At 42.3% G+C, this 15,464-nt stretch overlaps 2 protein-coding genes across 10 annotated transcripts in view; one reads left to right on the top strand and one right to left on the bottom strand.

Moving 5' to 3' along the window:
• Window positions 1-4: 4 nt before the first annotated feature.
• LOC138760783 (uncharacterized) lies at window positions 5-8,541 on the bottom strand. 2 transcript variants are annotated; one of them, XM_069931870.1, is made up of 2 exons: window positions 8,121-8,541; window positions 5-428 (listed from the first exon to the last, which is right to left on the bottom strand). In XM_069931870.1, exon 2 carries the CDS (start codon window positions 381-383, stop codon window positions 231-233), a length of 153 nt encoding a protein of 50 aa, XP_069787971.1. In that variant the 5' UTR covers window positions 384-428; window positions 8,121-8,541; the 3' UTR covers window positions 5-230. The 2 variants fall into 2 exon arrangements, with proteins under 2 accessions (XP_069787971.1, XP_069787970.1); XM_069931869.1 differs by lacking the exon at window positions 8,121-8,541 and adding an exon at window positions 3,211-3,302.
• slx4ip (SLX4 interacting protein) overlaps window positions 8,141-15,464 on the top strand; it is a 179,824-nt gene continuing 172,500 nt past the window's right edge. For 2 of the 8 annotated variants that reach the window (XM_069931867.1, XM_069931865.1), the window contains exon 1: window positions 8,141-8,591. The gene's annotated coding sequence lies outside the window, so the exon portion shown is untranslated. Of the gene's footprint in view, window positions 8,592-8,618; window positions 9,008-10,843; window positions 10,931-15,464 lie in introns of those variants that run through there. The other 6 variants (XM_069931861.1, XM_069931864.1, XM_069931859.1 and 3 more) reach the window with 6 other exon arrangements.

The following is a 15,464-nucleotide window of genomic DNA, read 5'->3' as shown; positions in this document are numbered from 1 at the left end:
AAACTGTGTTGAAGAACTTTTATTTTCAGGAGAAAACTAAAGTTTTCATACAACATTTGAATTCTAATTAATAAGCATAATGCTTACATGATTGCTGCACAGGCCAGCCAAATTATAAGAATCATGAAAAATTATTAGCAATTTCTATAAGTACATTTCAAAAGTTAATCAAACTGGATGACAAACTCTGGAAACACTGTTGGAGACATATCCCACATGATGTTTCTGGATTAATTATCATCACTCTTTTTCTTCAGTTCTGAATGGAATTGCGTTGATTTTTTTACAAATTTCTGCATCAGGTATGTGACTGAATGAATCCCAAATAAGGACAGTGCTGCCACGAGAAGCCAGTTTTGTCGTAACCACCTTCTGTTCTTCATTCTTTTATCAGGATTTTGTAAGGAAATTTTGTAAATTATGGCTCTCTGTAATTCAAAATGACCAGCAATCAGAATCTGCATGAATGAAACATGTTCAGTACAATCAATCAAGATTTCAGCATTTTCTCATCATATCTCCACTAGCTTTTGAAAGTGTTTCTAATTTAGAAACATTATTTGCCCCATGTTATTATCCCCCAATTTGCTAAGAAATCTGAAAATCATAACGTTTGAGAGAGAGCATCCAGGTCTCTTTGTGGGATTTTTTTTTACTTCCTCTTTAGCTTTAGTGCCAATTATTTTAAAGCTACAGTGCCCTCCATAATGTTTGGAATAAAGACACTCTTTTTCCTTTATTTGCCACTGTGCTTCACAGTTTTACATTTGTCATTAAACAATTCACATGCAATTAATGTGCACATTCCAGATTATATTCAAGATTATTTGTATACATTTTGGTTTGACCATGTAAAAATTACAGCACTTTTTTCAGACATAGTCCCCTCATTTCAGGACACTATAATGTTTGGAACATTTCCCTTCACAGGTATTTCTGATTACTTGGGTATATTCAATTGCTTCATTGGTCCAGGTATAAGAGAGCTAGAATAGAATCAGAATTTATTGTCATGAACATGTCACAAAATTCATTGTTTTGCGGCAGAATCACAGTGCAAACATTTATATAAACTACCCTACAAAATAAATAAAAAATAATGCAAGAAAAAGTCAAAGTGTCTGTGATTCTTTGATTTTGGTAATCCCAAGGTTTTGGTGATGTTTTACTCTTTAATTCTTGTTTTTCAGCCTCATAATGGCTTCTTCAACAGTTCTGGACCCAATGTTGAAAAAAGGTAACTACAATCTCCAATGGTGATCAAAAGCTTAGAAGTGAGCCGATCTCTCTTAGACCGGCACCAATGAAGCAGTTAAAAACACCGGAGTATTCACAAACACCTGTGAAGCCAAATGTCCCAAACATTATTGGGCCCTGAAATGAGGGGACTATGGGTAAAAAGTGCTGTAATTTCTACATGGTCAAATCAAAATGTCTACAGATAACCTTGAATGAAATCTGAAATGTGCACTTTAATTACATGTGAATTCTTTGATAACAAATGTAAAACTGTGGACACAGTGGTAAATAAAGGAAAAAGAATGTCTTTGTTCCAAACATTATGAGGGCATTGTATATTTGGTAAACCATCAAATTTCCAGAGGAAACAAGAAAAAGTTTATTCTTATTTGCTCTATCAAAAATAGTAAACAGTCAGAATTTTTAATTTCTCTATTTGCCTCCCTATGCCTTCTCTATGGAGTAGAATCTCATCTCCCTATAACCACACTTCCTCAACCCTCATACCTTCAGGTCAAGCCTCTGTTCCCTCTCAAATGTTCTGACATCCTTTTAGTGCCCACAAGTTGGGGGTAGCAAGGATAGCACGTTATTACAATGCCAGCTCACTGGATTCTAATCCACCACTGTCTGGAAGGAGTTTGTATGTTCTTCCCATTACTGCGTGGGACTCCTCAGAGTGTTCCGGTTTTCTCACACACTCCAAAGACGTACAGAGTTAGTAGGTTAATTGGTAACATAGTGTAGTTAGGCAGTGCAGGCTTTTAGGCCAAAAGTAACTGTTACTGTGCTGTTACAGATCAGCAAAGGTTTATCCCACTGTATAATTTTATGAAGCAAAGAACCTCATACACTTTTGTTACAGCTATTGTATATTAATATCTCCATCAGAAATCTGAAAAAGTGCTCTATTTTTATAATCCTGTAAAAACGATCACCATTTAGATAGTATAATTTCCACACATCTTAGCTTTTAAGCTATCTTATTTCATGTACTATATTGAATTCTGCTCTTATGCTCATTACTTATTGGATTGCCAAAGTCTGTATTATCTAAAACTTCATATATCCCAGACCAAATATTTATATTTAAAAATTCTAATTGTCATAATGCTGACTCCTTCAGGACCCATCTACTTGAATTACAAAATTATATTTTCCACAACCAGTTTTTGCCTCTTATTCCTGAGCCTATTCTGGGGGGGGGCCGGTTGGTGTAGCAGTTAGCGGAACACTTTTACAGTGCCAGTTCTTGGGACCAGGGTTCGAATCCCAGGGTTCACTGTCTGTAAGGACTTTGCATGTGCTTCCCATATCTGTGTGGGTGTTCCCTGGGTCTCCAGTTTCTTCCCACTGTTCAAAAAACATACTGATGTTGGTCAATCAGGTGTAATTGGGCAGCATGGGCTCGTGGGCCAAAATGGCCTGTTACCATGCTGCAAGTCTATATTTAAAATTTAAAAAAATTATATCCAATTTACCAAGTTAATTATTACTCAAATGTTCATATGTAGAACATCAATTGTACTACTTCTAACAGCATAATTAAATGCTTGAGAGATAACAACTTCCAGTTTTGTGCCTGTACATTTTCAATTGGAGCAAAAGCACAAACCTTTGTCGAAGTTATTAAAGCTATTTATTTAACTTGTGGAGAGCTGTAAATGTGCATTTTTAATAAAAAATATTTTTCTATGGCTTCCAAATTACTTTAATCATCTGTTATGATGGGCCACATTTGGTCATTGATATTCCTCATAACCATCATCAAGAACAAACTGAAGTGTATTTAAAAAAAAGCTACTCTTATGTAATAGTGCACAATTTGTAAAAACAGAAGCAATAACTAGGAAGTTACAGTGCTATTTCAAAATTATATTTTTTATTTCTGTATTATTTTAATTTATAATATTAGCCTATTTATACATTCTGAAATAAAAATGATATTTTGTAATTAATGAAATATATTACCTAATGCATCCAGTTACTTCTTTCTTTCAGGTTGGCTTTCCTGTTGCATGAAGTGTGTTCCAATTCCAGGTTCTGGAATATAGCCTTCGTTTTTGTTCTTGAAAGTTTCACTAGACTTAACGTTATACCATCCCCAATGAATCATTGCAAGACTTGTTCCCATAACAATTAAAAATCTATAGTTTTTCCAAACAGATTTTAGGCTCATGATGGTTAAACAATCACCTACAAATAAAATTTTGTTCAATTAAGATATCAACACCAGTTTAAAGCTTTTACTTTAAAAAGTTCATAATATTACACTTAAAACTACTTAACACCTAAAGAACAAAATGTACAGAATAGCAACAGACCAGTTGGTGCATCATTCCATGCTAATATTTATACCCAGTCTCTTCCCTTCCATATCACCATATTCTTCAATGCTTTTATCTCTTGTATACTTGTCCATCTTACTATTAAATGCACTTTAAGTGCATTTATCACAAAATACGGAATACAGTGAGAAAGGTTCTTCTGTAAGCAGACTAACATGCATTTCTAACATTCATACAGCTGTGTAACAAGCCCAATTGCACAGTGCTGAATTGCAATGAAAAAGAAAGATCAATTACCACCAAGCAAAGACAGCATGGTGGCCCTGTTATGGGGTTCATTCAAGAATCTGATGGCTGAGGGGTAGAAACTGTCTTTAAACCTGTTGGTGCATGCTTTCACATCTTTCAGCCTTCTCCCCAGTGGAAGATCACAAGATAAAGGAACAGAAGAGAATGTGTCTAAAATGATGGATTTCACACTTACAACAAAGTAAAACACAAAACAATTTAAATAGAACTATTACAAAAGCACTTTGTTTACATAAGGCCTTAAAGACTGAAAATTTTTCTCCCTTGTTCCCTCAAAGGTACTTCCTTTTATTCCTTTGAAGAACCCGCTTCATAAAGTCCTATTGTCCAGATTTCTGCACATAGAAATATTCCACTTAAAATAGCCTCACAATGTTTTTTTTAAAAACTACAAATGCACAATTCATAATACCTGGATGTTTCTGAACCATGCACAATTAGCTGTAGTTGTTTTACTTTAATTTTTTTTAAATTAAATTTTATTTTAAATTATATTTAAATTTAGACATGCAGCATGGTAACAGGTCACCAGCCTGTGCTGCCCAATTATACACAATTAACCTACACCCCCTAGTATGTTTTGAATGGTGGGAAGAAACCCATACAGACATGGGTAGAACACACAAACTCCTTACAGACAGCGCAGGATTTGAACCCCGGTCCTGATCGCGGGTTCTGTAACAGCTTTGCATTAACCATGCCATTTGTTTCTCGACCATCCAATTAGTACTCTTTCCCTTCATCATGTAACATGGAGAAAAATGGACATGTAGTCATATATCCAGCAAAGCTTCAGCCAAATACCTACCCATGAATGTTTATGATCAATGGAAAGGAATCGGGCTGGTGAATGAGCAAAGGTATAGGTAGCAGATTGGTTAAGCTACAGTTAAAGAACAAGGAATTTTTTTAATTTTAAGCATTCATCACTTGTGAACTCAGCCAATAATGCTAAGCAATTGGTTTATCTCTCCATCCAATTTAAAACTTGTTCACCATGTGTTCTTGCAAATCTCATCAGAGGTCAATACACTCTTTGAAAGGTATGGCCAGATCTCCAAATCTACCAGTTTTGTATTGCTGCAATGTAATTTCACATCTGATAGAAGACAACAAAAGGAACATTTCCTTTTAAATACACAAGAATCCATAGAACAATAAAACAGATTGCAAAGACATAGACAGGGTGCTTGCCCCAGTCTGCGTTCGCTTTTATGATATACTCAAGTCTCCTGTTCTTCAACTTGAGCTAAATTTATCAGACTATTTACTCATTCTTCCTTACATGCTTGTCCAATCTTCCCTTAAATGAATCAATAATCTTTGCTTCAATCATTCTCCCTAGTTTTAAAGTTTACCTTCCCACCACTCTTTCAGTAAAAATTTCTTCAAGCTTATCTTTACATTTTATTTTGATTATTTTAGGAAAATAACTATGGATTTCCATACAAGTGGAAGCATGCCCTTGGCACCCAATCTATCAAAACATTTCTTCATTTTAAAGGTCACCCATCAGCTGAAGAGATTTTCCCACAGATGTTGCTTGACCTATGGAGATCCTCCAGCAGATTTTTTTTTTGGCCCTGGTGAGCCTCTTTCTGCAACTTCATTACCTTGTACCATGAAGAGCTACCATATATTTTTGTCCTACTCTTGCTTTCTCTTCTGTAGTCAGCTAGCAATCCACATTGCTACTTATTGAAGTTTGATGTTATTTATTGAGTGTAAAATATCTTACTAAAAACCTATGGAAAAATCAGCATGTCTTCAACTTCTGTGCATTCCGATGGACTCAGCGCACAATACATGACAGCCGAACTGGGGTTTAAACAAATCTAGCCCCTGAGCTTCATGCCAAAGCATCTTATTCATTGAATAGGGTTACTGGATGAAAAGTTAAGGGCAGGCAAGTGGTTTGTTTTCATTCTGCATTTAATTAATATCTAAATAATTTATTTCACTTGCATGTTTAAACATTTTTCCTTTTTAAAAATATTCACGTTTTAAAATGTTTGTTTACAAGAGCCATTTATTAGAAGTAGTTGACATGATCAGTTGTCAAAATGTCTGGTGATTATGACTTAAGAAGCTTCCACCTGAGGCCAAGTCACCACTCATGGACCAATTTACTGTTGTTGATTTTCTCCTTCTCCTCCTCCTCAAACATTCATTGAAGTTCATTGATGACTTGATCAATGCTCAGATCTCTGGATCTGAGGTGTCTGGTGACATCAATGAACAGACTCTTCCATGCATATCAGAGGACATCTCCTGGAACCAGCATATTGAGGCAACCATAAAGGCACACCAATCAAAGAGATTTGAGAAGATTCAGCATGTTGTCAATTACTCCATCAAATTTCTATAGGTATATTATGGAAAGTATACCAACTGGTTGCATCATAACCTGATCTGAAAGCTCATGGGGACAGAAATGCAGATGATTGCAGAAAGTGGCAAAACTAGCTAAGAACACAGGCACTGACTGTGTACCATTTAAGGTATACATGTGAAGCATTGCTCAAGAAGGCAACCAGCATCATAAAGGATACCAGCACCCTGGTTACAATCTCTTCTCACTGCTACTGTCAGGCAAAATAGAGCAAGGTCTGAAGTCTAGCATCTTTGGGCTCACAAACTATTTTCCCCTCCAACAGTTATCAGGATCTTGAATCTCCCTGAACTACCAAAAGCTCTACCTAAACTATAGAAACATTGAAAGTGACCATGCAAGTATGGTGGTAATGAAGCTGCATGGCATGCTTTGGACAGGGCGTTGAGTATAAAAGGAGGTCATGCAGATATTCAAAACTTTGGATAAGGTGTACATAGAATACTCTGTACAATTCTAGTCACCCCATTACCAGAAGGATACAAAAGCTTTGGAAAGAGTGCAGAAGAGGTTTACCAGGATGATACCTGGTTTAGACAACAAGATGAGAGATTTGACAAACTGGTGTTGTTTCCCTGGAGCAAAGGAGGTGGATAAGGGTTTATAAAATCATGAGAGGCATTGATAAGGTGACCATTTAGAATCTTTCCCCCTGGGCAAAAGCATCACACTGGAGGACACATGTTTAATGTGAGGGGAATAAAGTTGAAGGATGATGTAAGGTGCCAAGAACAGGCTGTCAAGATTAGTGTTGGAAGTAGGTATAACAGTGACATTTTAGAGGCTTCCCCAGAAACGTGAATATAAAGAGGATAGAGGAATATCTACCAAGTGCAAGCAGCAGATTTTTAGTTTGTATTGGACATCAAGTACGACACAGGCATGTGGATTGAAGAGCCTGTTCCTGTGCTGCATTATTCTATTGACAATAGTATTCTTGTTGCGTAACTGATGTTTCATAACCACCCTTTTATACTTGTCTCCCTGATTCATGGCAGATTATGATAAATTAATTTATACTGATGTTGATGGTGTATATTATGAAACTGAGGCTGCAGCAACATTTTGGCACATCTGTCCATTGCACTTTTGTATACGTAAATAAAACACATGATGCTGCCCTATTGGGCAAACGGATGAGTAGCTTGTGATTATGGCCTTGAACCGCTGACAATGGCCTTTAATGTGTTTCTGACACAAGCACTCCAAGCCATCCCGAATGCTCCTCTTCTTTGAAGAACCAGGAGTTCCTCAGAGCCAGTGGAGGTGTTGCCTTTTCCCCCCAAGACTGTGGCAATCAGGCCTCAAGGAATCCCAGTGGGACCGGGGAAGGGGGGTGGCGAAATAGTAGCAATCTAACCACAACACAAATCAAACTATTACAATTTACCAGTCCATGAACATCCTTAAAGCTAAAGCTTCAACTATTCCTCCACTCAGAATGTAAATTCCAAGTTCACATGACACTGCAATGCACACACATGCTGAAGAAACTCCCCATCCATAGAAAGTAAATGTTAACCAACGTTTTGGTCCTGGGCCTTTGGACGCGTCTCGCCCGGACCGATGAAGGGCTCAGGCCCAAAACGTCGACTGACTCTGGATGCTGCGTGACCCACTGAGTTTCTCCAGCTCGTTTGTGCAAGGCACTCGACCCCGAGTTGTTGAACTCCCCCTTCCCCTGCAGCTCGTGTCGTGGAGGTGCAAGGTGACCAAGTCACCTTGGAGAGAGACAGAGCAACCTCGTTCTCCCACCATTTTCTTTAATCGCGGTGCGGTGGTGGGGGGGGGGGGCGGGGGGCAGCTGCCCTTCATCATACAGATCAGTACATGGGCGGTACAGCAGTGGAAGGCCCAGATGGAGCCACGCAGCCGGTCCGGTCACGACTCACCGTCAGGGGCAGCAGCCGCTCGCCATGGCGTAGTGGGTCAGGCAGCGACAGGGGTCCTTGCGTCTCCGGGCTGTCCGCCGCATTCCCTCCTTCCCAATCCAACCCAAATCCTTCCCCATCTCTCTTGGTTCGTCCGAATGAAAAGAGAGGCCATCATTTAATTGTATTTTCTTGTCAACTCAGAAGCGGCCCTTGATTTTCATGTAGAAATCAAGCGTCAATTTAACCAGACACGTGCGAACACAATCGCCATTAAGATGATGTTGTGCATTTGTTTTACATTTGTCTTGCGAGGATGGAAGCCCGATTGAGGGATAAGTGGCAGGGAACCCCGACCGAATCGAGGACCGGTGGACCGTTAGCGCATGCGCCGTGGCAGATCGGTTTGAAGGAGGCAGCTGTTAACCTGCGGAGGCCCACGGCACGGTTTGGGAGCTGTGGCGTCAGTGGGCTCGGCCGCACGTGGGGCTGGTAAGCGGAGGGCGTGGGCAACGGCTGCGTCATCTGTGGGGTGGGGGGGCGCAGCGCCGGGACGAACTGCAGTTGGGGGGGGTGGTCTTTCCGCCCAACCGTCCAGCCTCGCACTCTCCCACCAACTACTGGCCTTTATTATTTGTATTCTTTTCCCCGAACAGTTCGTCACGTTCACTTCCACTCTCTCTTGTCACCGTCGTTTCATCCCCAACATTTGCATCAGTGAGAGTTTGGAGAGGCTTTTGGACAGGACCTCGTGGCAATTGGGCCGTAGAACTGATGCAGCAAAAGAGTGAAGTTGGACAAACTTTTATTAGCTTTAAAACAAAAGCACGTCTAATATTGCCCGACTGTTCTGCCCTGCGAAGGGGGCTGTGGAGCATTCTGGAGCCACAGGGAAGGATGGTCAATGGGTGCGTCCAAATATAGACATACAGTGGTTGACCACATTCACCCCATGTTTTTTTTTGAGAGTCCGTGATGCTACAGTAACAAATTAAGGTGGTCTGGTTTTTTGCTGTGACTCGTAATACCGGCTGTGATTGCGGTGCAGTGGCGGGGTCCTGGGCAGTCTGGGACATCTGTCTGCAGTCGTCGGTGTTGGGCTGGTGGGTTTGAGGCAACAAGTCTGGGATGTGCTCTTTTGGGGGTGAGGTAATGTGCCATGGCCCTGGTGCATTGTGGGAGGTTAGGGGTGTGGGGTTGTGGAACAATCAGTGGTGGAATCCAGAACCCCTGAGGGTGCCAGATCCCTAATGGAGATAATATCCTCATGCCTGTCAGAGTACGCCAGGTATTGGGGGTTGGCATCGAGGAGGTGACCCTTTCAACGAGAGGGTCAGACTTCTGGCTCCTCGTGCTCCTGGAGTAGGACTGGCCCTGGGAACCTCAACCAACGGTGGCAGTGTGGTCCCTGTTGCAGATTTCCTGGCAAGGGAAAATGTACATTCATGCAGTATGGCATTCGTAGCCACACATAGAAAGGACCTGATGGAGTGGAGCACACCTGGGAGGTCCCTAGACCTTCTATATTGTGGCATTGTCCCTTTCCACTTTCCCATTCCACTGGGCGTTGTAGCTGGTAGACCTGCTTGTGGCAATGCCTCTGTCCAGCACGTACTGGTGCAGCTCATTGCTCATGAAAGAGGACCCCTGATCTCTATGAATGTAGCTAGGAGGCCGAATAGAGTGAAGAGACTGCGCAGAGTCTTGATGACTGAGGCAGGGGAGGCAATTAGAAAACTAGAGTACTCATCAATAACATTGAGGAAGTACACATTGTGGTCTGTGGTGGGCAGGGGACACTCAGGCATTCAAAGAGCAAGTGGCCTATATCATCTAAGCTCTGTCTAGCCAGTAGAAGTGTGGTTTTCACTCCATGCAGACCTGGCAGCTTTTGGTTATTGATCTGATTACTTCAATGGAGTATGGCAGGTTGAGGCTTTACGAAGTGGAAGAACCCTGGTAACTCTGGGGTGGCAGAGATCATTGTGAAGGGTGTGTAAGTGGTCAGTCTGTCCACTGGCACAGGTCCCACGAGAGGGCATCAGAAGGCTCATTAAGTTTCCCAATCCGGTACCGGATATTGTAATTGTAGATGGACAGTTCGATTCTCCACCTTAGTATCTTAATTTTACCCTGTTGCTGATTATTGATCAAGAAACAGCCCATTATTCAACACAACAGCCCATTGGTCAGTTAACAGGGTGAATAGTTTGCAGGCCAGGTAGTGTCTCTAGTGCCGCACTGCCTCGACAATGGCTTGGATCTCTTTCACAACAGAGGAATGTCGAAATTGGGGCCTTGGAGCATATGGGGGAAAAAAAGTAATGAGTCTGCCCACCTGGTTAAGGGTAGCAGCCAGAGCGAAGTCTGATCCATCGCTTTCCAACTGGAACAGGGTGGATTCGTTCACCTTGTGCATTGTGGCTTGGCAATATCTACCTTGATGCACTGAAAGCTGCACGGGCCTCTGGCGTCAGATTTGACAAGGGGGCGGGCTTTGTCTACATAGTTAGGGATCCACTGGGTATAGTAAGAGAAAAAGCCTAGGCACCTTTTTAGGGCCTTAAGGCTGTGGGAGTGGGCGAGTTCCAGGAGTGGGCACACGCAGTCAGGTTCTGAACTGATGACCCCTTCTCAACGACACATCCAAGGATGGCAAGGCAGGTTTTGCAAAATACACACTGGGCTTTATTGTATGTGAGATGGAGGAGCTTGGTGGTTTTGAGGAATTATTGAAGGTTGTCGTCATTGTCCTGCAGGTCACGGCCACAGATGGTGACATTGTCGAGATACAGGAATGTGGCCTGCAGCTCGTACAGATCTATAATGTGGTCAGTCTCTTGCTGGAAGACTGAAACTCCATTGGTGATGCTAAAGGAGACCTGCGGGAAGTGGTAGAGGTGTCCATCCAGTATATTGTCCGTCACCTCAGGGGATCGGGGGCTGATGATGTGCAGATTTCATATCGATGGTAGAGAAGACCCAATACTGCGATTTGGTTCACCATATCAGATATGCAGGGGAGGGATATGTGTCTAGTTGTGTGTACCTATTAATAGTCTGACTAGTCGATGAGCATTCTGTTCTCCCCATTCCTCTCTACCACTACAAGGACTGGTGCTGGGCTCAATGATCCCCTCATTAAGAAGCCACTGCACCTCCACCTGAATAAAGGCCCTGTCCCTGGCACTGTATCTCCTACTTTTGGTGGCAACGGGCTTACAACGGTGGATGGGTGATTTTTGAGCATGGAGAGTCTGCAGATTGTGCACAATGAGTGACTGGGTTGCTGGCTCTGTGCGATGGTAGGGAGGGACTGGAGGGTAGGTGGTGTGTAGTGGGCAATTTGAGAATTTCTGTTACAGACAGAGAGGGATGGATGGGGCCCATCGAACTCCATCATTGTGCTTTTAAGGTAACATTTAAAATCAAGACCCAATAGCATGGCATCACCAAAAGTTTAAAGTCTTTATAGTCTATTCCCTGCATGGACAGAGTCACTACACAGTAGCCACAGACATCCGCTGTATGTGACCTTGATACCAAGGAGACCTTTTGGTTTGCTGGCATACCACAAAGGGGTAGCGTGGCACCATGTTAGGATGAATGAAGTTCTCCATGCTCCCATTATCGAATAGGCAACTCGTCACGTGGTTATTTACCTGAATGTCCATCTTTGACCTGGCGACTTGATGTGGGCTGTCCTGGACGAGTGTGATGGAGGCTAGTGTCAGAATGTTGCTTGTCACTTCGGTGGAGAGGTTGAGTGCTGATTCGGAAGATGGTGGTGTCCAAGATGGCAGCCCCTGTGTGACACTGCTGAACCAAAAAGATGGCACCCAAGATGACAGTCCCACGACACACAAATGACACTGTTAGTTCCTGGCGATGGCAGTCCCTACGTGGTGCTGATAAGAAGGGGTTTAAATCTACACATCTTAGCATGGCATCCCTTCTTCCCATAGCTGGACCAGACCGTGTCTTTCACTGGGCAGCGTTTCCTCGGGTGCTTGCACAGCCTGCAGAAATAGCACTTTGGGTGCACCCGAGTACAGTGGCTGTGGTTGGGTCGCTGACTGCAACTGTCAGTGGTGATTGAAGGTGTTCACGAGCTACTACTACTGTTGTTAGATCGTTCGTTGGGTGAGGGGGTGGAGTGTGTCCTAAGATGGCGGCACGCAGGGCAACCACAAGGCGGCACACTGTTGATTGAGTAGGCCACCATATTCTGGAGGGCCATTTCCAGCGTACCTGCCAACTCTACTGCTCTCTGCAGGCTGAATTCCTCTTGCTCTAATAATCTTTGGCAGATGTAGTTCCACCTGATTCCTGCAAAGTAGGCATCTCTGATCAGGTCCCCTGTGTACTCCACAGCCATCATGGCCTTGCATTCACAGGCCCTTCTTAGGGCTCGGAGGAACTTGGTGTTTGACTCTCCAGGTCACTGCTTTCGGGTCACCTGGAGATGCCTTGCGTAGACTTCGTTAATCTTTTATAGGTACTGGCCATTTAGAATACCCATGGCCTCCTAATATGACGCGGCGTCCCTGATCAAAGAGCATGCTAGGATGACGACTTGGGTCTCTGACTGCACAGTGGCTGAAGATGCCTGCAGGAATTCCTTGAAACAGCGTAGCCAGAGTTCAATGTTGGTAGATGCCTCGTGATTGAGGTTCAATTTCTAGCTTCTCTGGCTTCAGGATCTGCTCCATTATAAAAACTAAAGCTAATAAAATTGATGCACCATCAATAACTCCAAAAGACTGAAATTGAACAAATTGATAGGCTTTTATTAGCTTTAAAACAAAAGAACATCCATGCTGCTCAACTGTTCTGTACTGGGAAGAGGGCTGAGGAACCTTCTGGAGCCTGTGGGAGGGGCCATAGGCGCAGTTGGTAAATGGATCTGCCCAAACAGACAAATATTTACGTTCAGTGGTTTACCACAAGAACCCTGGACTTGGGTCTTAACACATGCAGCCTTTGGGGTGCCTCTTCTAAGCTCTTTATGTTCACCTTAAAATGTGCCTCATTGCAGCAATTAGCTCTAGATAGTGGCTTTTACTAGAAGACCAACCAGTTTCAGACACAACAGAGCACATTTTTTGCTGACTTGATCATCAAACAGTGAATAATGTTTGTCTCAGTGCCTGTCTGAGTCTGTCTGTGGAGCACTGTCCTGTGTTGTTTAATGACTCAGGATGTACCTTGAGAAAGACTATTGTGTCCTTTCTTGGCTATAGGACAGTAGGCCACCTCCTCTGGTCCAACAGCCCTGTGATGGGATTGCAATATTAGCAGTGTGTTAAGAATCAGAATTTATTTTCATGAAAATGCATCACGATATTAGTGGTTTTGCAGCACGATTATAAGTACAAAATTGCTATAACATTTAAAAAATAAAAAATAAATCCATACAAAAGACAAAAGTGAAGTAGTATATGGTTTATTATCCATTCAGATACCTGATGGCAGAGGGGAAGAAACTGTTTTTGTACTGTTGGATGTTAGTCTTCAGGCTTCTGTACCTCTTTCCTGATGCTGGCTATGTGAAGAGAGCATGGACTGGATAGTGAGGCTCCTTAATAAAGAGGCTGCTTTCTTGAGACACTGCCGCTTGTAGATTTGAGGTATTTGATTGAAGTATTTAAAATTATTAGGGGTATAGAGTTGATGTGGACAGGCTTTTTCCTTTATGAAAGGGGGAGATGACATGAACTGAGACTTGGGGGGAAAAGTTTAGAGGAAACATGAGGAGGGAATTCTTCACTCAGAGTGGAACGAGCTTCCAGACAAAGTGGTGGAAGCAGGCTTGATATCAGGATTTAAGGAGAAATTGGATATGTATATGGATGGGAAAGGAATGGAGGGTTACGGGTTGAGTGTAGGTCAGTGGGGTTAGGTGGGAGAAAGTATTTGGCATGGACTAGAAGGGCTAAGTTGTTTTTATGCTGTAATTGTTAAATGGTTAATGGAGTGAAGACTAATAGCAAGATTGTGCTGGCTGAGTTCACAACTTTGTAGTCTTTTTATGTCCTGTGCATTGGCACCTCCATGCCAGACAGCAATGCAACCAGTCATAATGTTGTCCACAGTACACCTGTAGAAATTTGCAAGAGTCTTTAGTGACATACCAAATCTCCTCAACTCCTAATGAAGTATACCTGCTGGGAAGCCTTCTTCATGGTTGCATCAGTATGAAGGCCCCAGGATAGCTCTTCAAAGATGTTGAAACCTAGGAAGTTTAAGTTCTTTACCTTTTTCATTGCTAGCCACTCAATGAGAACTGGTTTGTTTTCTCCTGGTTTCCTGAAGTCCACAATCAGTTACTTAGTTTTGATAGCATTGAGTGCAAGTTGTTGTGACACCACTGAACTAGATGATCTATCTCACTCCTGTACACTTCCTCATTGTCAACTGTGATTCTGCTAAGGGCTGTGGTGATCTATCTAATGGGAAATGCCTTTCTCACCAACAGCTATGTGAGACCTTGGTTCTTGTTTGAGTTCTAGTGATGAGGCATTCTGGCAAATGACTTTAAACAAGCCCACAGCATCCACTTCTTTCTCCTGCAAGGTGTGCAAGTCTGTTGTGCAGATCACTGCTTAACTGATCTGTGGTCAATTTTTTTTATGCAGAAAATATTTTCCATGAAAGGTAGGGTGTGACATAATCCAAATGATGGGAACGATCTGCAGCAGTAAACCCAGGCTTATCTTTGCTTGATGTTTGTGTTCTCAGTGATTCTCACTGGAGTTTATATCCTTCCTGATGCCGATTACATATAGGCACTTGCAGGGCTGCATGATGCACATCAATAATGAAGTGTCTTGAAAGGCTGGAATTAAACCATATCAGCTCCTATCTGAGCAGCGACATGGATCTATTCCAATTTGCCTATCATAACAATAGTTCTACAGTGGATGCCATCTCACTGGCTGTACACAAACCCTGCAACACCTGGAGAATAAAGATGAATTCATTAGGATGCTCTTTATTGAATATGGTTCAGCATTTAACACCATCATCCCTTCAAAACTGATCAGCAAATTCCAAGACCTTGGACTCAACACCCCACTGTATAATTGGATCCTTTATTTCCTCATCTCCAGACCACAATCAGTGAGGACTGGTAAGAATGTCTCCTCCACAATCTCCATCAGTACTGAAGCACCACAGGGCTGCATTCTTAGTCCCCTGCTCTACTCACTTTACACCCATGACTGTGGCTCAGTATGACAGTAATACCATCTACAACTTTGCTGACAATACCACTGTAGTGGGTTGTACAAAAAAGGTAATGAGTCAGTGTACAGGAGGGAGATTGAAAATTTGGCTGAATGGTGCACCAACAACAACCTTGCA

This window comes from Narcine bancroftii, chromosome 4 (genome assembly GCF_036971445.1).
Source record: "Narcine bancroftii isolate sNarBan1 chromosome 4, sNarBan1.hap1, whole genome shotgun sequence".
NCBI classification, from domain to species: Eukaryota; Metazoa; Chordata; class Chondrichthyes; order Torpediniformes; family Narcinidae; genus Narcine; species Narcine bancroftii.
Note: the sequence above shows the minus strand (reverse complement) of the source record. Positions and strands in the feature narration are given on the sequence as shown.